Below are 23,498 nucleotides of genomic sequence, written 5' to 3'. Positions count from 1 at the left end.
TTGAACACAGGGTGTTCTGTCCGTCTGAACTCACGTGAGGCAGCAGGTGGAGCAGAGCGTCTCCACTCAGTGTTCCCACGGCCAGCGCCACCAGGAAGGTGAGCAGGAACTTGAAGCAGGACTGTTTGAGGATGGGAACGAGCACCACGCCCAGCAGAGACAGCAGGCTGATGATGGTGATGGAGACGAACCCCCACAGCCACACCCACACTGCGGAGAGACAGGGAGACGGATGTAAGACAGGTATATTCACTCTACAGAGCATGAGTAACAAGCACGGCCACACCCTATGTTTTGCAAATGTATTTTATTGTGAAAGTCCATAAAAATAACTCTATCAGCCACAGCATCGGCCTCATTTAACGGCTGGCTTAAGATATTTTTCTACCCCTCCTGTTCCCGTGTGAAGGAAAGCATCCTCCAGAGAATCTCAATCCCTGTGTCCTTGTGATGACACATGATGCCTGAAGCCAGAAACGTGAAGTGACATTTCAGCAGAATTCCACTCTCCTCATTTGTTATATTCAAGGCCGCAGACGTGGGGCAAGAGAGAGAAAAGGTACACTATCATTTAAACTGTCAGTCCGTCTGTCAGAGAGAGAAAACTTCTGGATTCCTTCGTCACAGAGGACAACATGTTTAATGTCGTATGAAATTCAATGTCACACCAAAGCCGATGGGTCCCTGACTGCAGACGTTCAGCTATAGGACGAGTATTGACTGGAACACAGGGAGCATAAAATGCACATCTTACAGACCATTTCATTCAGTGAGGCCTTTCAGGACAGCAAACTGGAGCAATAGTCTGAAAGTTAGTCAGTAATTTTCATTTTAACTCACAACTTAAAATGAAAGTGAAAGTGTTTAGTTTATTTAATAAAAGAGCACATGTTCAATGTGAAAAGTGACAGTAGATAGTTTAGTTGCAATTTGGTGCTATATATATATTTAAAAAAAAAAAAATGAATAAAACATTTTTATACACCTTGAATTTCAGGGGGGGGCGCGGGGCTCCGTTGGCGGGATCCAGAATCCGAGTTCCCAATAATATTTGAGGTTGGAGTGTCTCTTTCAAATTACCCAGTCTTTATAGAGAACCGCAGTGACGCGTCCTAAAACCCGGATGTCAACTCCTTCCGGTTCTTTCGTTTCTCCATAGGATTTTGGAAAATAGCTCGAAATAAGGTCTGTGGTTAACACACATTTAAGAGACGGATCACGTTTTGTTCAGCCGGATAATATCCACATGTCTATCCTACTTTTATAATTTTCTAATCATAAATCTAGTCGCAAGAAGCAAAATGCTAACGTTATGCTATAAGCAAACTACAGCAGGGTCGCTGCTTCAACGTCACGCCAACTTAAGATCCATATTCAAACATACAGATTGTAAATGGTACCGTTTGCAGGAGGCAGGTACAGGGTGCGAACTGGAGGGGAGCATGGTTTATGAAATTTGGGGGGAGCTCTCTAAAATACTGATATGATGACCAAATAAATTCCATTTTGGGCATGTTTTTTTTTTCAAAGGTGTAAAATAAGTGAAATAAAATTATATTTAGAGTTTATGATTCATGAAAAAAGTGTCGCCTGCTTGCACGCTGCCCGCAGCTCCACCCACTACCCACTCACTCACAAGCTCGTTTAGTTGGCACTGCATGTTTACCAGGCATTGTTGCTGCTGCTGACATGTCGAAAAGAAAAAAACAACGTACCTTGGGCAATTTCTTTAAAAAGACGGCCAATAACCTGATCAAGAAGACCAACCGAATGTAGCTGGTGGTAGCACATCGTACGTTGTGACTGCTGCTACAACAGAACCGAGAGAGATGGGAGCTAACGTCCGTGCTAGTGCTAACTTGACAGCTAACGTTAACTTGGGGGCTGAAGAGACACAAGAAGACGAGCCAAGAGAAGCTAACTTGATGACTACAACTACCATAGTAGAGGTCGAAGGAGATGTGGAAGAAGATGATGATGCTGCTGATGACCACCCCACCTGTTCTTCCTCTTCCTCCCTGCCTGCCTGTGGTCCGTGGATTATTTATTATCAAGTTGATTGAAGTTTGCGTAGCCCATACATGCTCGGGAAATCAGTTGACATGAACCTGATCCATCGGGACGTTTCATGTAAATGTAGACCTGTGGCACCACCCCGTGTGAAACGGATGTTCTCTTTATAATAGGCCTATGTCTGTGCTGTTGCTATTAATGCACGGATCAGCATTTACCCCCCCCCCCCCCGCAAAAAAAAAGAAAAAATCCCAGCTCCCCCGGAGACCGTGGTGTAGTTCGGACACTGGGCAGGTACTTGCTTTCAAGCAGAACACGGAAAAAAAAAATTAGCGGCAGTGTTTACGTGTTCGGTGTAATGACGTAAAACGGCCTGGACAACTTCTGTAGTCCTATTCAGCCACTTGGTAACAGCCATCGTTTTTCAGACACGTACACTCTTCAAAAATCTCTGCTGATGTATTTAATGTCGTAGAACAAAACGTGATCCGTCTCTTCCATTTGTGTCAAACACAGACCTTATTTGGAGCTATTTTCCAAAATCCTGTGGAGAAATTGCTTTTTGTTGAAGGAACTGGAAGTGGTACAAATGCTAACTTACTTCCGGGTGTTAGGACGCGTCACTGCGGTTCTCTATTGTTAGGAGGTAGAATGGTCACAGCATATTTTATGGTTATACCATTATTAGAATTGGTTCCCTTCTATATAGAGCAGTGTTGCGGATGAAATGCAAAACTACCGGTCAAATAATTTCTGTGTATATAATTTAACATTATTTAAAGAAACGGTTGATATGATGGCTATCAAAAACATTTTAATCAAACCGTCGACTTAAAATCAAGTGCTGTTTTTTTATTTTGTTCAGCAGAGAGAATCCTCTTTCTGTTGGCACAATGAAGACGAGGATGAGCAATCCCTCGTCCAGTTGGCCTCTCGGGATGGATTTAGCTTGAAACAATGGTGAAAACTCTGCATTGATACATTTGAGCTTCCATAGCCGGAGCACTGTCCTAACAGCCATGGCATCTCATTGCTTGTGACATCGATGATATGGGGAATTATTTTCACTGAATGTTATATCCGGAGGGATTGAAATGAGCTGGACTTTTCACGAGTACACTTTTCCCGGAAAAGCTGGACCACACCGGTTATCCCTAGATAGTATTTTGGGGAGAACCATGTCATTAGTAAGTACATACTGGACAAGCGAAGGTCATTTCCTTCTCTTCGATACAGAAGTGAAATATGGCACGACTGCTTTCTTATTTGTCTCTTGGAGCGGAACACCTTGCAGCCCTGATAGGTGTCTGAACATCAGGCAGCAGTACATCACCGCGGGTCCTTCACTCACACAGCTCATCTACTTCTCCCTCTCATTACCTTTATGCGGTTGTGCTTTTGTGTGGAGGTGTGCTGGTGGGGGGAGTTGGACGATAGGGGAACACAAGAGAGGCGAAGGAGACCCACCGGTCTGTGTCTTCTCTCCAATTACGCATCCCCTTGTGAGCTGTGGCTCAGAAAAATGGCCCAGGGTGTCGCTTAGGCTCTCCTAATTGGCACAGCGCACAAAAAAAAGAAGAAAAAAGAGGGGAGAGGGGACCTGAGTGAAGCCGACTGCAAAATGTCCCCAGCTCCCCCATGGATGGCGGCGGGAGGTAAAGGAGAGATGGTCCACGACGCGTGGCGAAGCCTGTGGTCGACTCGGTGCACAATAGCAGACTTCCACTAATGAGGAGCCGTGCTGCCCCTTTGACTCGTTCCCGCTGTGTTCCTCGTCGCCATTACCATCTTTATGACTGTTCCCAGAGCGCGTGACGGGGAAGTGTGTGTAATTACTAAATGGGTGAAGTGTTTGGGAATTCCTCCAATCCCATGGTTTAACTTTTCAGACCTGAAGTGTTCACAGAAACGTTAGCAGCTCAAATTGTTTTGGTCATAAAAGTGGGACTTAGGACCTCTCTAAAAATAAATCGTGGTTGTGCAGAACATCTCGTGACCCCCTAGACTTGCCGTGTTGTTTACAATGACAGCCCCCAAACTATTTAGCATAATGTAAGTGAAAACTGAAATCCAATTATAATAAAGAACATAGGAACAAAAAGGTGGAAATGCAGTGTGGTCAGATGGATTATCGTATAATGCATTTTCATTCCAGGTGGCTGGATATATTCCTACAAATGCAATGCACATTTCAATAATTTCTTTAAGCAGCAACGGGTTCAATTTTATTTTTGCATACATCTTGATTCCTTGTTTGATTTGTGCCAGTTTGTATGGCTATATGACTTTTATTTCACAGCCTGTAACTCATTAACTTTAAAACGCTATGATTTTATCATTTGAATTCTCATAAAGTGGGAAACACTCCCAGAGAGAGCGGGGCTTCAAAGCGACCTTCATCTTTAACAGCTGATCTTTCAACCTCTTCCTCTGTTTTCAGAATTGTTTTAATCCAGGGATTTGGAAACTAAAAGCAAGTAATCAATGCAAGGAAGATTACTTTTTTAAACACAAGTGAGATGGTTCCTCAAATAAGTTTTCTTGGTGGTTTAATACACATATTAAGGCCACTAATTTGCTGTCATGACAACTATTCTTACTAAATAACAAGGGCTCGTGAAGCACCCTTAACAGAGTGCTTCAGTTAGACATAATGTACTCTATCAACAGCTGCATGTGATATGCCACAATGTGGCCGCCTATTCATTCTTTCTCCCTGGGAAATATGGCCCGACACGCATGGCAGGCTGGGTTTTTCCAACTGCTCTCTTTTTTGGCTCTTTATTCTGTACGATAATATTGTGCTGTGTTAATGCATGTGGCATACATTTGGGAAAAGGTATTTGTTTTGTTCTTCATATTTTGCGAGTTGAACCTATGCTCCTATAATTTGTCTTTGATAAACTGCTTATACAAAGTGCAGACACCTAAAATGTCCGTTATGAAATCACATCTTTGGATCCGAGAGCATAAACTAATGCATTCTGTTATATCAGCCTTTCAACACAGAAAATACCTGTCTATGCTGCCCCAGAACGCCTCGTTGGAGATGTCTCTTTTTCTTCCGGGGTATCGCTACGTAGGGATACCCAGTAGCCACGCCCAGAGCTATGGCCCCACCCTCTGCCAGCCTTTCACCAAACAAAGCTTCGCAAACCTTTCAGCGATTCATGGCGGACATGTACAGCGTAGGGCACAGAAGAACGATGCTGTTCCTACTTTGTTTGGACCAGCGGGAGATTCGGGTACACAACCTGTAAGTATTCATTGTTGTTTGTGTATTTATGATGTTTAAAACAAACAAGGTATCTACCACAACTGGGTAAACGTTGGGATCACGGAGAAATGCTCTCCGCAGACCCATTCTCACAGCATTATCAACCTTTTTCTTACTCAATATCAAGCCACACTTATTGTTTTTACTTCGGCTGTGAGTGTTTGTGTGTGCTCAGGATGAGTTTCGCTTGTTCTCGCTGTATCTGTATCGCTATCACGGAAGCCCTGTCTGCTCCTCACAGCAACGAGCAGCTGCACGTCACTTGACCAATCAGAGCACAGTGGGCTCACAGGGAGGGGGGGGCAGGAGCTCCAACAAGCCGTTCAGGACAGAGAGTGAATACACATACTTTACAGAGATGCTGTTTGAGAAACCAATGTGAGTTTGGAAAATTGCACAATATAAATCTATTCTAGTCGACCTCAACAATGGAATTATGATCAGTGGAAATGGCCATGACATGGGACCTTTAAGCAGTTTAAAATATTTTACTCTGTGAAAGTGGAACATTATATAAATATATTATATTTGTGTCGCTCTTATCTTTCAAAGACACTCCTATTAGAACATCAAAGTGACTATTTTTTAAAGTGTGGCACCAGGGTTAATATATTCAGTGTCTATCGAACCTGCTGATAGCCATTAGTCATGCGTGTGCTCACTGGGACTTGTGATTGACTGAACGAATGAATCAAGTCATTATTATGCTAAATAGTGGCTGCATCCAGTCACACCTTAAAATAGCAAACATCTCATTATGTGGTTGAAATAGTAACTAGCACATTAACTCCCCCACAACACCAACTCATGCAGGTGTTTTCCAGCCATCCATGCCTACACATGCATTTCACTGCAGTGTCCAGACGTGTATACATAAACAAGAAGCATGCTTTCAACAGAAATGCATATTGGTTTTGAGAAACGTTTCCTTGTACAAATAAGTGTAACAGTCTAAATGACTGCGCTGAGTGTGTGGTGGTGTGGTTGCAGCCTTGGCAAAGTGTTATCGAGACCACAGAGCATGGCTCTTACCAACACACTCTTATAACCCAACAGTTCGGTGCGATTGTAAAACTCAAGAGCTAAGTCTCTAACCGACATTTCCCAAACTACGCTGCCTACCATCAAACCCATTACACATTATGCTGTTAGTTCTGCAGACATACAGGAAGCTAGCCCACTCATTGGGTCTGTGAGCTCTAAAATTACCTTCAATATCCTGTTTGGTTTTCCTCAACTAATGTCAGTGTTCAGGTTACGCTTGAGTGAGTGTTCACTCTGATTATCTGCTCTACATAGCAGACACTGAGAACACGCTGCCCTATCGTTGTGCCCAAAAGGAAACAAAGAGTGGAGATTCTCAGAGGAATGCCTTGCCAACCCCAAATGTTATCACGATAAAATACAGCGTGATTATTTAAATAAACATTCTATTATGCAGGTCTGCCCCTCCCCCAGAGAGAGTAGCTCCAGGTTATTCCTCCTGATAGCATCACATCAAAAACCTAATGGTGTATTATGTGATGTCTCTGTGGTTTCCTGCGCACAGCAGATAAGCATTTACAGCTGACTATGTTCACTCTCATAGACCAAATTATTATTGCAATAAATGTTAATCGATCAATAGTTGTTCTGTTCACTTATTATTTTTAATAGAATACTATCGTGTTTATTGTTTCAATCATATCTCACCTTTCTGAGTTTCATTTCGTTATTGAAAAAGTTGGCTTTTTCTTTCATTTTGGAGTAAATTCACTGTATTATTGGGATGAGGTATCCAATTGTGATTTCAGTACTGATGGGTATAAACTAGGGCTGTCAAGTTAACGCGTTAATAACGCGTTAACGCAAAAAAAAATTAACGCCACTAATTATTTTAACGCGATTAACGCATGTGTATTTTTTTCCCTCGGCCGCCCCGTAGTTTCAGAGCGCATCGAGTTTAAAATACCATCTACAAGCTGATGCTGACAGCCCCGCTCCTGCTGCCTGCTTGCAGCAGACCACACTTCCACGCTCACCGGCAGGCACCGACTGGCCATCGGGAGGACCGGGAGGGTGTGTGTGTGTGTGTGTGTGTGTGTGTGTGTGTGTGTGTGTGTGTGTGTGTGTGTGTGTGTGTGTGTGTGTGTGTGTGTGTGTGTGTGTGTGTGTGTGTGTGTGTGGCCCGAGAGCGAGAGAGAGACCTTACGTGCATTGTTGTTGTTAGCATCTGGTGCTAGCTAGCTGCGCTAACGGATATAAGGAGCTGTTTAAATGAAAACAGAGGAGCGACATTTCGCCACAACTGCGCCGAGCACTTGACTTGATGCAGGAAGCCAGACAGTGGGACATTGTACGAGAAGTCAGCACACTCATGATTGCAGCGTCCAGGCAGCTCCCGTTCGAGCATATGTCTTGAGTTGCACATAGCTCCAACGATCCAACACACACACACACACACACACACACACACACACACACACACACACACACACACACACACACACACACACACACACACACACACACACACACACACACACACACACACACACACACACACACACACACACACACACACACACACACACACACACACACACACACACACACACACACAATTTGTATTGAATGAGAGAGGTTCCAGGTTGTTGTGTTTAATATTCATGAGAATATTTGTCATTGTTCAAATGATAATAAACATTAGCATAAAGCATATTTGTCCACTCATATGTTGATAAGAGTATTAAAAACTTGAAAAATATTCCTCTAAGGTACATTTAGAACAGATCAAAAATGTGCGATTAATTTGCGATTAATCGCGATTAACTATGGACAATCATGCGATTAATCGAGATTAAATATTTTAATCGACTGACAGCCCTAGTATAAACATACTTTTAATTGATCCATTGAGCAAATAATGATCGTTGGGTTGGGTCTGTTTGGCCCAAAATATTGGTGAGAAGATCTAAAAAAAAAAAAATCTAAATTGTAATTTAACACTTGAATGCTGTGCAGATTCCTTTTTTGCACGTCTATTAATTGTGTTTGAACCTGTTCTTTCTGCTTATTTATTTAAAAATTGTAATAGAAGCTTCACGCGTAAGAAGAAATTACATTAAGTACAGCCCAATCATTTGAATCACCAACAGCAACTGTCAGTCAACATGGACTGGTCGAAAAGATACTCTGCTCTTACCAGAACTGACGGGCTCCAAGGCTTCCTGAGCCACGTCCATCTGGTGGAAATGGCGGATGCAGACGCGACTGTCTATCTGGTAGAGCAGGGCGGGACACAGGTAGGTGAACTGGCTGGGCGAGATGAGCGAATCAGGACTCAGGCCGTAGTAGGTGAGGAGCTGAGTCAGGTTCAGACACTGGAAGGAGAGGAGATAGTAAAGAAACCCAGTCAATACATTATTAATACTGAAATAAAACCTAGCTTGTTCCACGCAAAATGTATTCATGTGGGTCGAATTCAATAAATTAACACTTTACTTGGAATTTGCTATTATTGCTACTAAAAAAGACTTGCTATGAATCTATTCATATAACATCTCTTGGCAGGTCAAAGCCAAAATCAGTTTGTGAGTTTGAGTCCTACCTCCCCATGCTGGTGAAACAATCCTTTAGGGTGGCCGGACAGAACGGGGACTGGCAGGGTGGGGGAGCCAGGCCCTCCTGGAGCTTCTCTCTTATCTTTATGAGAATAGCTGTGATCGTGATCGTGATCGTGGTCGTGGTCGTGATCGTGGTCGTGGTCGGCTGCCTCAGGCTGATGAGTGTTTGGAGAAGAGGTTTTGTTTCGCCCCCGCTGTCCCCTGACCCTGGCTGGCTTTCTCGGCTTCTTGGTCTGAGTTTCTGTAGGGGCGGGGGAGGACCGTGGCACCTGAGGAGCTTGGGACGGCTCCAGCTGTGCGGAGGGCTTCTGCTCTTGGCTGAGAGGAGGAATGTCTGTGCCCGTCTGAACTTCAGGGACATGATTGTGGACGCTGTGGTCGTGATCAGCTTGGCCATTATCGTTGTGATCACTGTGGTCATGAGGTTCAGAAGGTCCGTCCTTGTGGTTAGAATGCACATGTGCCTGCTCGTGTTTGTGCCCTTTGTCATGTGCGTGATCATGATTGTGGACATGTTTGTCCTGCACATGTCCGCCAGAATGTTTATGCTCACTATCTACTACCTTGGCGTGGTCGTGGTCATGTCCTGTATGTGCGCCCGTAGCTGGACTGGCAGCAGTGGTCTGCTGGGTGCACTTTGTGGGATTCTGCTCCGTGTGTGGATGGTGGGAGGCAGGCTTGTGGTGTGGATGTCCGTGCCCGTGGCCATCAGTGGTGGATGCATGCGAGTGATGCCCTTTCTGCACATCCACCAGGTCGAGGTGCGCCACGTGGTCATGGCCCAGCTCCTCGTGTTGAGCGTCTACCAACTTCACTTCCCCAAGACCCAAGCTGAACAGCAGACTCTGAAATCCCTCGAAGTCGAGCTTGTCTTGCTGGCCGTAGCGGCTGAATAGCTGTTGGATGTAGTAGTGCTGCTCCTTCTCTAGAGTTTTCCCTGGAGGACTCTTGGACTCGGAGGAAAAAGTGGCTCCTTTCACATACGAATCCTCGGAAATCTGCAGGTCGGAGTGGACTTCGTCGTGGTCGGTGTGGGGGTGTCCACCGTGCTGATGGCTATGTTCTTCTCCATGGCAGTGGTTGCACTGATGGAAGAGGAAGGTGAGCACACACAGGAAACAGAACTTGGTGTGCACGTGGACTCGCATTATCCCCTTACTTCTGGTCCCCTGCAAAAGAGTAATGAAAAAGTATTAGATTTTGAATAACTTTTTTTGCATTCCTAAAATAATAACAGCTTATAAGAATAATGTACCGCTAAAATTACCATTGTTTTAGCAAATATATCACCCTGTTACCTTGAAGCATTGTTTAGCTTGTATGCTTCCTAGGTAAGTATCGTAAAAAAATTCTAGGAAATGTGGGCGACTTTGTCTTTACTTCAGTAAAATGGAAATCTCATTTAACAAGTCCTATGCTGACCACTTTCCAATCTAGTGCATATTCACTATCAACCTGCTTTTTAAAACACTTCATTAGAAGTAGTGCGGATACAACTAAGTAAATGAGACTTGGGGTACGCTGCACAACTTGTTTGAGAGTTTAACGGATGTTTTGATATAGTTTTGCTGTTGTTACACACAGCCCCTATTACTTTGAATGTAATATTGTTTGCCCCCCGCACTCCAAAAGACCTCAGTCTCATGAGGAGATACAGTCTGCTCTCTCCCTTCGTGTAAAGAACAGTAGAAATATTGGTCCAGTCCAGTTTATTGTTCAGGTGAACAATAAGAAGTTAAGAATCTCAACGTCTGTTCCCTGGATGTTCACTGGTGTGCGTGCAAAAATGCTGGGGCCTCCTGAAGTCCACCACCAGCTGCTTGGGCTACCTTAATCCATCCTCCTTTAGGTTTAATTGTGACTCCCATAAGTATTTTATACAAGAAAGTAGGGCTGTGCAATTAATCGTATTTTAATCGCGATTACGATTATGGCTTGCGACGATTATGAAAACAGCATAATTGACAAAATACGATTATTTTGCTGGGTGCGCTTTCGCCTCGCCTTGTTCCCTGAATGGAGCTTGGCTAAGCTAACGCTATATATGCTCCGACCGTCCACACTCACAACAGCGGCCTATACAGACATAAATAAAGCAGCGACTGTATTCTCCATGACACAGACAGTCTGTGGTTTGTACTTGTTTCACTTTTGTCTAGTTTCTGAACAGATCGTATCTGTCCCCGGCTGTTTGAAGAGCAAGCATGTGAAACAAAAGATAGCATTTACCTGTTTGCATCCAGCTAGCCATGTGAGAAGCCTTGTTGTTAAACGTTTTGTCTTTTTCACGAGCCTGCTGTGATATATACAAATCGGGTTGGTCCGGTCCAAGGTCTTTAAGTATCAATTTATCTCCCAAACTTCTCCTTTCAAAAGGATTGGAGAGTAGCTCTTGGGCGGACCGAGGCTCCGGCGACTCCACCTGCACACCATTCTCATCCAAATACTGCGTCACCTTGGTTACTCACGAGTCTAAAAAACAACTCAGGTCAACGCACGTAAGCAACATGGGCGCCAACGTGAGCGCCCACGTCACCAAAATATTTGACGCCGCTGATTGGCTGAAATTATGTTTCGGCGGCACAGTTTACTATTGAGACTTTTGCAACCTGCTGGTTGCTTGCTGCTGTTTCGCTTGGGGGCTCTGCCCCGTAATGATAAACTAATGCCATGGGCAAGGCCAGGCAGGAAACAGGTGACTTATCAGTAACTTTAGACATCGTAACACAATTTTAAACGAGATTGTATTGTAGATTATACATTTTTGTGATACTAATTGTATGATATTTACCTTGTTCATTAAAAATTAAAATATAAAATATATATATTTTTTAAATATATTTTTTTTTTTTATTTAATTTTTTTTTTTATTTTGTATCTGGCAAGAGGTGGGGCGGCGCCCCTAGCGCCCCTATGGGCCGGCCGCCACTGTAGAAGGGTAAAACTATTTCCACTATTTGCAAGTACTTTGCCATTACATTTCACATCGCTAAAGATATAATAATGAATGGTGTTAATTTTGGAGTGAAAAAATTGCAGAAAGTCAGTACATTGGTCAATGGAGATCTCTGGAGGGAGGGTTTGAGGAGGCTGAAGTAGGTGACTGACTGTGGAGAAAAGAACTCTGTTGTTACCAGTGCTGATGAGGTTGGAGTAATATGAGGACTTGGCATTGGAAAGCGCGTTCTTGTAGAGGTGAAGGTGATCCGAGTACATTTGCGTGTGAACTGAGAGTCCGGTGCTCTTGCACAGCCACTCCAGTCGGCGGCCAGTTGTTTTGAGCTGACGTAGCTCAGAGGTGAACCAGGGGGCGGAGTGGGTGAATGAAACATTGTGCCCAGACAACAGTTAGTTGCCCAGTTAGCACTGTTAGCAACCAGGGCTTTAAGCAACTTGTCAACGCGTTGGACAAGCATTACGCGATGCCGTCTCGGTATTATTTCAGCAGGTCTGCGCTGCCTGCACTATATGACAAATGCCGTGGGGAAGTTGAGAGAGATGTGGCTTCAGCTGACTACTTTGCTACCACAACAGACCTATGGTCTAGCCCAGGCGTGCCCAACCAGTCGATCGCGAGATGTGTCTAAAAATAGAACAACAATATTCTGTTTCATCGTTAATGTCCTGTAACATAATCTTCCTGTGCCAGAATAATGCACTTGAACGCATCAAAGCTTTGTGATTGGCCGGCGTCACCCCATGCGTCGGGCGTGGCTGAGGGTCTTCAGTACAGGTGGCTTGTCACCTGCCTGCGCTCATCTCTGAAACCAAACCAGGGCTGAAGTCGAATAGTCCATTTAGCTTAGGAACCTTCCTAAAGGAGTGAAATGACCCGGAAGTCCCTCAGTGGCAGCCATGATAAGTGCCGTTCTAATTCTCTAGAATGATGAGAATGATAGGAAAGGAGGTTTCAAACTTCCTTTATAACCTCCTTTAGCTTAGGAACCACTGGACCTCCCTAACCGACAGGAGAAGCGAAAATGCTGCCCCACAATGCCTTGCAGCCGCAGCATTTGCCGTCACTCAACGGTCGGCCGTTCACGGAAACAACCGATTATGACCGAGAAATGATATCATGAAAGTTACGGTGCTTATTAAGCTTTTTAAAACATAGGTGGTAAGTTGCCAAAGTGCTTTGTTTTGAACGTTCATCAGTATTATAATCAAAAAGAGAAATATGAACGTTAGTTTTTACTGAAATTAAGTTAACATTTCACAGTCTTTACTGAGCTGTGTGGAGTTTGTTCAACTTTTAAAAGATGTTTGAATGGTGATACACAGAGATAGATGTTAAGGACTAACGTTTATAATAAATACATCTGTATTGCTTTTAAGATCTTTAGTTCATACAATCATACGTATTGGGATCCTTGGTATTAATGTGGACCGGAGGGAGAGGGGGACGAGCATAAGTTTCACTTTCCTTTTTTATTTCAATTCCAACTTTGGTCATGAAGAATATGTTTCTCTGTTGTCCACGTTCATAAAGCAAAGCAGCAGCATCAGAGCACGGTGCAGAGTCTCTAGATGACTTTACAGTAGTCCCTCGTTCTTATTAAACATCCATGTTGTAGTCCGCTGTATAGAAAACTGTGGTTTCCATAGTTTCCCCACAGCAGCAGACGCACACAATGACGTCCGCTGGCGCATCATAAACACGTCGGATAGTGAAAGTGCATTCGGATTCTCTAAACTACCGCAGTCTCTTCTCCTAAGTCCTTTTGAATTCTCCTATCCACTATCCACTATCCCTTAACCCCGTGACGTTTCACTCAGAGGTCAAGGAATAGACGATAGGGTTAGAACTTAGGAGCTGATGTAAACAGGCTGGTGTTTCTTGCAAAAAATCTTTAAGAGATTACATTGGTCTTAAATTGTAGTTCAACATTTATTTCCTGTTACTTCTGGACCATGACGGTTGGCCAGCCTTCAACGTTTAACTGAGTGGAATATGTTGAATATGTTTTACCAAAATGTTGGCTATATGTTAAGGAGTTTTCAGTAGGTTGTGACAGTGCACTGCATCATATTTGATTTAATTTATTTTGGTCTAATTTATTTGTATTTATCATATTAATAATTTATGTTTAGTATGGTTTTGGAAGTGCGCTCCAACATATTTGTTGATCTTGTTTATTGGTAAAATATTATTTGTTTTAAAGTTCAATAAATGGTCAATGAATAATCGTCAAAATAATCGTGATATCAATTATTGACCCAAATAATCGTGATTATGATTTTTGCCATAATCGCACAGCCCTACAAGAAAGCATGGTCAGTCCATCCTTGAGCAGCTGCTTCCTGCTCCTTATGTCTTAGCCCGGCTCTAAGGCCACAGTGCCAAATAACCGTAGTGACTGTCTCACAAGTGGCTGGACCGATTATCTAACTGTGGCTTTGTTTCCTGCGAGAAATGTGACTTATCTCGCACACCTGATAAAAATGACAGTTCTGTCACCTGATAGCTTAGAATGCTCTGCTGCCTAAAATGTGAGCATTTAGAAAGTTGGGCTGAAAATCCCAACACAATATTCATATTTTAAGACATTGATATATCTTAATGGAAATGTCACATAAAATAATCATATGGATGTCTAATGCAAGGAAGTATGTCCCTGTTTTACATTATATCAGGACAAATGTGTTACATAATAAAATCACCTTGAAGAGATTTCACATACAAGTCATGAAACAATAACACTAAATTGCAGACCAGCCCCATAGCTGTTCAAATAAAGCCAAACAGAGGCAGCTTGTATGTAGACCTTTGGGTGGAGAGACTGTAAAACAATGACTGTGAACAGGAACGACGGATAACAGATGAATAGATCTTGATGACATTAAATCAGTAATCAACAAAAAGACTGACAAGAGCATCCCTTCGAAGACACTGCAGCAGGGTCTACCAAAGTTCAATCATTAGAAAGCACACCAAAAGATTTAGCACGATAAGCATGCAGACCATAAACAAATAGTGCACGCACACCACCTCAGCTGCTACCTTTATCTTAGCATAGCACATAAAAAAAGCGTATCAGGGAGCACAATACACTCTCTACTGAGAATTGTGTAACAAATTGCTTATTTTCACCTCTAAAAAGCCTGAAGCAGCAATATCATTCCAGTCAAATGACCCTCATGAGGTCTCTTGTGAAGCCTATGGGGGGTGAGGGTGGTGGAGGAGGAGTAAAGAGTGGGTCACATGAGGAATACTGCTAGAGACCAGACACAGACACACACAAACTCGCAAAGGCCTTTGGCAGGCCGCTTGTTAGCAAAGTTTAGACTGAATGTACAGCATGGCCATCTGGAGGGAATGGATTTGTGTTGCAGACTAGAGATACAGGGCTAAATGTTCAACAATAAAGAGGATGAGAGATCCTCCTCAAACTTGTCCAGGCTAGTAACAGTAAAGGTTTGTGGGAGCAAAAACTAAATAACAAACTTCTATATTGATTTTTTTCCGGACACCCACAAGAAGCATCCAAAGCACAGTGGATACAGAAAATCCCACAAAAGCGTAATTTAAAACATGAAACATGAAATGAGCAACAATCTAGCAATCTAAAATCTTCTCTCGGTTTGATACAGAATTTGAATCTATCCCACTTCGGTTAGAGAAAATACACTTTTAAAAGATTTGGCTTGGCTAAAACAAAGTTTAATCTCCAGAGTCTCGACCGTCGAGCAGACGACATCAACAGCTTATCAGCTAATGACTCTTTGCTCATTATTAACTTCCTTCACCCCATATAACAAGATCACGAACTAGCAGTGTTTATTATCTCTATTTTAAAGTGTGCAAGTACTTAATGTAACTGTCTATCGCGGGTCATTTTCACAGTGAACTTCCATCACAAACTAAGGTTGTAAAACACCTAAATTACAACTTTGAATGTGTGACTCATTCAGGTGATAAACCACATGTAAAAGTCCCAAAGACAAATCAAACATTTGCTTAAACAAAACAATAAAAACTAACACTAAAGTTACCTTCTAGAGAAGTGAGGCTACTTACCGGTCTGCCTTTGAATTGGCTTGTGTGTGAAGTTAAGTGAATGATGCTGCTCTGGCTCAGGACGCTGTGTGTGGTTACCAGTCTAACTTCAGTGCTGTCAGTGAGACACTGTTTATAAACATGAGGCGGAGGTGACCTACGAACCTCTCAGCAGATGCAGGGCCTATTTCTAAGAGCACACCCTCCTTTACTCCAACAAAGCTGCTTGTGTGTCCCTGCTTAGAGTATTTGTTGTGCCTAGCCTTCAGGGGAAATCAGGAGCAAGTCTATTTAGTATGAGAGTTTTATCAAGTGGTTCACCAACCACAACATATTAAGTAAGCATGACAAATCATGAACATTTTGTTTCCCCTGAGTTCGACTGAGAATCACCTCAGATACTTTGGGGGGATTTGATTGAGTTATACACATCACAATAAATTACAAATTAAGCTTCTGAATTAGCTTGAGTGTAATCTTAGACCCATTTTTATTTATTTTTAAATTGAGAGTTTCACAAACCAAAATGTTCCATTCCATTTTCTCACAACTCCAATTTAACATGACTGAATCATCGGGCTGTCGCTGATGCAATCACGTTAAGACATGTGACTAATTATTTCATTGTAACTGTGATAATTTAGTAACTCACCAGCATACGTTTCTTTCTGCTTGGCCCCCAGTTCTGATGCTACCGTTTGAGGGGGGTTTCCAACTCTTCTGAATGACGCACTCTGGAAAAATATTAAAGATGACAAACTGGTGTTAGTTCAAGCCAGTGTAATATTCCCTTTAAAGACAAAAGCTTTTAGGATTGGGAGCAATTATTTTGATAAAAAAATTAAAGTGCCTTTTTTAGCTTTAAAATAATGGGATTTCCTACTGTTCTCTGTTTAATAGGAGATTACATCTAACATATTTTTGTTTTAGACTGACAAAAAAAGATCACATCAGCTCAGACCTTTAGAAAACATGAGTGGACATTCTTCACATTGTTTTGACATTTGATATACCAATCAATTTATCTAGGAATAATCTAAAGACAGTTTGGACATCTTAGAATTCCTCTCATCTGTTATGACCCACTAAATTGCATATCAAGCTCACTGAAGTTGTGATGCTAACAGAAAAACAGGCAATTATCTTGTTTGCTGCTGTTACTGGAACAACAGCACAAAGCCTAAAGCTTGTAAGTAGATGACTGTTTACAGCAGGATCTGCCACTTTATTAAACAGGTTATGCTGTTCCTTCTACAGGGCTTTTCAGCTTTCATAGTTTCAACTATTTATGACCCGGTAGAGGCATACACTGTATAAGATGCAAACTCTGTGTATAAACAATCTGAAGTCAATGCAAAATAAGTCAAATTGTATAGAAGTCTATGAAAACATTACCCTACTTCTCACCTTATTTTATACATAAGTCAACAATTTCCTAACCAGTTTATGGTCTCTATGGATAGTTTCAAACATCCTTCACACATAATGATGTTAATTTGATAAATGATGGTTCCATTAACTGTGAAATAGACAATGAAGCAGGGATAGCCTAAGGGGTGGCTGCAATGGCGGCGCCAGAGATTTTCTCTAGGGGGTGCTGTGGGGTAGCTTGACGTTTCATAGAGGGTGCTCAAAGATTAAGGGTTTTCATTAATGCACCAGAGCTACAGTTGATTTTTCTACTGCAACACTCCCCACACGCACACAGTGTACCCGCGACTGTTACAATGAAGGCTCGATAATCAGCTCACGTAAGCAGGGGTAAAGTGCTATTTTTACAAGTGGGTGGTGGACCTCACCTCCTCTAGGAGGGTCCTCACCTCACATAGTGAGGTCCGGGGGCATGCTTCTCCGGGAAGATTTTTTTTAAATATTGAAGTTAAAAGCATCAATCTGGTGCACTTTGAGAGCAACATTAAGAGATCTATGGATACATCTCTCAACACCCATATGAAACAGAACTGTAAACAGATTTTCTATTTCTTTATAGATATTTTACAAATCACTCCCCTTTTAAAACAAACTGTTTGAGACCCACTGAGATAACTAGACTAAAGTTAACAATCTAAACACTGAGAGTCCTTTACTTCACCTGAGCTGAGGTTATCTGAGACTCTCAGTCTGACAGGAGATAGTTCTCCCTCCACCTTGTTGTGGAAGAAGCTCCTTATATCCGTTAGCTTGGCTAGCTAGCACCAGATGCTAACCACAGCGATCTCCGGTAGATACCCACCGGTGCGCGAGCTCTCTCTCTCTCTCTCTCGCGCACACACCCCCCCCCCCCACACACACACACACACACACACACACAGACAGACAGACAGACAGACAGACAGACAGACAGACAGACAGAGCTTGAATGAAACACAGAGACCCAGAAGTAAGCTACTTGTATTCACGAGGCTAGGCTATTATGTGCAGAATCCCTCTCGCTTTCAGGTGGTTTTGTTTGTCCACACGTGGACGTTTAAGGACTAACAAACGATAAATGTTTCACTTTGCTGTTAGCAAATAATGTGGCGCTCTAGCTAACAGGAAGTCACTCAAGTGTCACAAAGTAATTTAGCCTATGGGTAGGTCAAAAGTCGAATGGGTGCTTGTCATTGGCCTAATCATATCACCTGTGTTGGCTTTATGTTTTTGGTCAAAAATGTGTTTGTTTCACATTTGCATTGATGTAATCAATATTTTTTCTAATTTAATTTAATAAAAAGAAAATAATAATTTTCGAAAAAGAAAAAAAAAACATATTTCTTGGGGGTGCTTAGGGGGGTGCTTTGGCAATCCTGGGGGTGCTTCAGCACCCCCTAGCTCCCCCCTGGCGCCGCCCCTGGGTGGCTGCCTTGAGATTGACAAGTGTCTACCACGGACGATTTCAATTCAAGTGATCATACTGGGTAGATAATTTACTAAAAAATAAAAAGTATATGCTGATGTATAGATTTCTCTTTCCAATTGCAAGTCAATGGAAAAAGGTCCTATGTTGCCAAGGACTGACAAGGATGTTGTAGTTTCACATTTGGACACTAAAAATGTATTTGTTTCAAAGTCCGGTGCACTTCCTGGGGGCTTATAGAGGCAAAGCAATGTGTATCCTCCACAGGCCAACCACCTCATCAAAAATGATATTTGCTCCAAAAATCCACAATGGGGACGGCCAAAACGCAAGACTCAAGGTTTCAAAATACCCCGTCATATCAGAGCTTCTCAACTGAACACTTTGACATATTCCCGTAGGAACATATTTTCTTTTAAATGACGGGAAAATCAGAAAGCAGTCCGTCATTTTGACAGATTAGAACAAACTCGGAAAAGCACCAAAGTTTGCCCGCAGCGAGGCTCCGATGTTATGCATGCCCGCCAAAAAGGAAATTATACCGTTTCCAAACCTAACTGTGCCGTACAAATCATTGAAATGTCTTAGTTTTGGCTTTACGCTGTGCGTGCTCCTGCGAGGTGCAGTGGGCAAACTGGGCATGCATAACACGGCGCTAACAGATCACGAGCGTGCTCTTCCCCCCCCCCCCGCTTGACAGTTCTCTCTCTCCAGAGTTGTGTAAAGGCCGACGGGTAATACTGGATTTTGACGAAAATGTTACGATCCTGTCCGTCATGGGCAGCGAAAAAGTATAGCGCAACCTCTGGTTACTATAGGTAAGTACATTTTCAACAACTACAGCAGGGGTACTCAAATACAAATCTTAAAGGTCCAAAAACAATTTTTCATTAAGACAAATGTCCGTTTATTACGGTCATTCAAACTTTTAAACAATTGCAACAAGATTCTTAACACAAGGTTGCAAAAAAAAAAATCTGTATGCAGCAGTTTTCATTGTTATTGTGTCTGTCCTTGACCCCTCAGAGTCGCAGTGTAAGACCTGCACAGCTATGAATAAAGGCAGCTGCACTCTTTTTCATTCAGCATTCCCATTAGTGCTTTATAAATATCTTGCTCCCTTGTGTGTCCACTGAGGTTCGTCAGGCCCAACACATCTTCAACAAACTCCCCCTTTGCCTCATCATAACAACTCACAAACACCAGCAGTGTGAGAAAAAGTTTTAGAGAGTACTTGTCCATGGCAAGTGAGTTTGGCAATTTACTTGTCCGAATACATTTTTCACTTGTCCAGAATGGACAAAAATCTGGGCCACCGGAATCTTCTTCTTCGCCATCGTATTTTACATTTTCCCACGGTTTTTATGACACCGCTAACGTAAGTGAGCGGTAAGATTTTACTGCATCACACATAGGGCAGCGGATCTGCTGTGTAGAGAGAGAGAGAGAGAGAGAGAGAGAGAGAGAGAGAGAGAGAGAGAGAGAGAGAGAGAGAGAGAGAGAGAGAGAGAGAGAGAGAGAGAGAGAGAGAGAGACACAACTCTTATTAATCCCGGTACCAGACAATTGTTATTTGTTCCTACTCGGAACCGAGTTTTGCTTCCCAACCCGGCCACTGTGCTACACTTCCCGCCCGCCCCGTCTAACTGTACAGAAAGCGGCGAGATGCATTTAGGAATCGACAAGCAGAACCGAAACTAACATTTCTAATGGCGTATTCGAGAATGAGTTCTGCCTTTTGTAAACTGAATGTATCACTAATTTGTCAATAAATCAGGGCGAAAAACATCACTTGTCCGCCGGACAAGTCAATTGAAAGATCTACTTGTCCGATATTGTAAATAACACGTCTCGAACGGTGGGACGTGTACTTTTTCGCACACTGACCAGCAACTGAGCATAGTCAGTGGTGTCAGTGGACTCACCCACAGCTAAGGAAATGCACTGTGCATTTTTTATTCCATCACAAAGCTGATTAATCAAATCACCAGCCATTATTTATGTTCTTCTGGTTGCTGTGGAATCTGAGAGGGGGATTTGCTTGATTTGACCTGTTATTTCCTCTTTTTGTTTGCCTTCAACATGGTCTCCATCACTTCAGTCATGCATTATTTTATACTTCAGTTATTATCCAGTGGAATGTCCTTACCTACTAACCTAGTTAAATCAAAGTGGTTACTTTTTTGTGGCTGGGCAGTGTAGTTTTACACACCGTCTTATTTGACTTTCTCAGGACTTAAAACTGTTTTCTAAAGAAAAAATATATTTACACACGTAAGGTCATCATCTTAACAGTTGTGTATGCTCATCCGTGAGCAGAGCATCAAGTTGATGTCTATTGCAGCTGAATGCGGCGATTACCATTTTGTTCAGCAAAACGCCTCACAAACTGATTAAGATCTAAAGCTTCTGTGCGTTTTGATTCAATGCTGAGTACAGCCAAACTGACAGTCTCTTCTCTGTCAGTGTAGACCGCAAATACCTCATTCCTTCAGTACTTGAGTCCGAATGCTTCTCGTTTTGCGCCGTCCCCCTGTTCAAATGAAATCGCCGCCAATCATATTTCACGCTCGCGCCAGGACCGGGGGAGGGGTTACAAGACCTGCGTCTTGTGCTGCATTCACTTGCACTCAGACATTAGAGACTTTCTCTCATAAATGTCTGATGAGCCACAACTTTTCTTTCAAAACAAAGCTGCCAACTGGGGTGGTAGCTGGGGTGGCAAGGCCTATTTTTAGGGTGGCAGTTGCCACCCCATGCCACCCCGGTAGGTGAAACTAGGCTACTAGCTACAGTACAGATGCAACTAGATGAGCTGTTAACTCTCGCTCTGACTTTTTTTAATAATCACACACGCATTTTTCCCACCCGCATTCCGCGAAGACCCGCCCTACTGTGCCTCTGATTCGCAGACGGGAGGGGGACAAAAATGCTGACGGGATGCTGAATGTGATTGGACCAATGCATTGACAGACACACACAGACGTACATGCAGAGCGCTGTTTTTTTGCTCAGAGTCCAGAGACAGTTGTGGTTCGGTCCGGATCCAGACAGGTGTCTGGACTTTGAGGATGTCTGAACTACAGCATCTGGAAAACCTTGAAATGTATTGATTATATCATACCATTGGAATTAGCGCATGGCAAACATAACTTAATATGTTGGAATGAGAATAAACATGTTGAGTTGCTACGGAGTTTTGAAACGTTTTTTTCCAACATTTCTTGTGATTATTAAAAAAATGTGGTTGTGGTTTCACCTCCCTGCAACCCAAAAACTCTTCATTGAAAAATGATAAATGTCTAGAAGCAAACAACTTAATTCCTTTTGATGTAAAGTCCCAATGATAATAAATAGAGCTCCTTATACTTAACAAAAAACTTTACACAAATAAATAAAATATAAATCTTACATCTGGAATCCTTTTTGTTACACTATGCATTCAAAAGTATGTTCCCATATTATTTCCAGGTTGTTAATAACAGAAACAGGAACATTCTTGCTCTGGAAGCAAAAAAAAAGAACTTGGGCCTTAAGCCGTTTCATATGATTCTCACGCGACCGTACACATCTTTCCCATGTCGACCCTGAGCAGGTGACTGCAGAGCAACGGAAGGAGAAAATCTCTTCTGGTATTCCAAAAATTCCATCAAAGGGCACATTTTATTTTTTACAAAACAAGCTCCTGATCGGATATTGATATTTTGTTATAGAATACAATGCACTCTCAGTCTGGCTGTAGACTTGTTTTATTTATCGGTTTCTTACAATATTGCTACTTTGTTACTGCGATTTGGATAATGCACTAGTCCATAACATGTTTATTGTGTAGCCCTACTAATGATGTACAGCTTCAGTGTTTCCCACAGAATTTGATTCTATTTGTGGGGGCACAGCACCGAAACCCCCCCCGGCAAGAAAAGCCAAAGGCCCCTTAACCTATTCGGGTGGCCAACGCATCCACCCCCCCTCAAATAACAAAATACATGCGAGTTCATGGCTACTGTAGCAGACAACTTTCTTGTTGCTCTGCATTGTTAATGAGTGAGACACACCGGAGTTGAGGATCTGTGGGGTTTATTCTCCCAAAAATATCAATAATAACAATAACAATGTAGGCATTTAGAAGACGCCTTACTCCAAAGCGACTTACAATGACCAATTACAGGGACATTCTCCCTAGAGTAACTGAGTGCCTTACTCAAGGGCACACTAGTGGTGGTGTTCCAGGCGGGATTTGAACTCGCAACTTTCCGATCATCAGCCCACCTCACTATCCATTAGACCACCAAAAAATAACAACAACAAAAAATAACAAACAAAAAATAATTTGATTTTTTCCTTTTAATGTTATGAGATCTATTTGTGGCGGACGATATTTAATAGTGGCGGTCCGCCACAAATGAATTAATGTATGGGAAACACTGAGCTTTAATCGAGTGGGGAGAAGAAACCAAGGTTAAAATAGTTCTTCTTTTGTTTAGTTATTTAATTTTAGTATAGTTTGGTTGACAGCTTAGCTTAATTTAGTTTTACGATACTAACCCTGGTGCAAACACTATTTGTTCTCGAGTGAGAGGAAAAACATACAAAGATAAGTTCGAAGTGTAGGGTCTGAAGGCCTGAGGTGTGCAGATGTCAGCTGCCACACGGATCCCACTCACAACAGATGGTCTGTGGGAATCTCAGAGGACCACTGTACGTATGAAAATGAAAATATAACACAGAGGAGGAGGTTGACAACAGTAGTGAGGGTGCACAATGAGACGT

General features: G+C 42.5%; 1 protein-coding gene across 5 annotated transcripts in view; it reads right to left on the bottom strand.

The window, feature by feature from the left end:
• Positions 1–23,498, bottom strand: part of slc39a10 (solute carrier family 39 member 10) — a 39,212-nt gene that overhangs the window by 9,522 nt on the left and 6,192 nt on the right. For 2 of the 5 annotated variants that reach the window (XM_034109886.2, XM_034109887.2), the window contains exons 2-5: positions 16,545–16,626; positions 8,880–10,064; positions 8,475–8,652; positions 35–210 (exon numbers count right to left, since the gene is read on the bottom strand). In XM_034109886.2, coding sequence (XP_033965777.1) covers positions 35–210; positions 8,475–8,652; positions 8,880–10,064; positions 16,545–16,550 — 1,545 coding nt within the window. In that variant the 5' untranslated portion in view covers positions 16,551–16,626. Of the gene's footprint in view, positions 1–34; positions 211–8,474; positions 8,653–8,879; positions 10,065–15,913; positions 16,014–16,544; positions 16,627–23,498 lie in introns of those variants that run through there. The other 3 variants (XM_034109888.1, XM_034109889.2, XM_034109890.1) reach the window with 3 other exon arrangements.

This window comes from Pseudochaenichthys georgianus, chromosome 21, assembly GCF_902827115.2.
Source record: "Pseudochaenichthys georgianus chromosome 21, fPseGeo1.2, whole genome shotgun sequence".
Lineage (NCBI taxonomy): Eukaryota > Metazoa > Chordata > Actinopteri > Perciformes > Channichthyidae > Pseudochaenichthys > Pseudochaenichthys georgianus.
The sequence above is the reverse complement of the archived record's forward strand: the minus strand, read 5'-3'. Positions and strand labels throughout refer to the sequence as shown.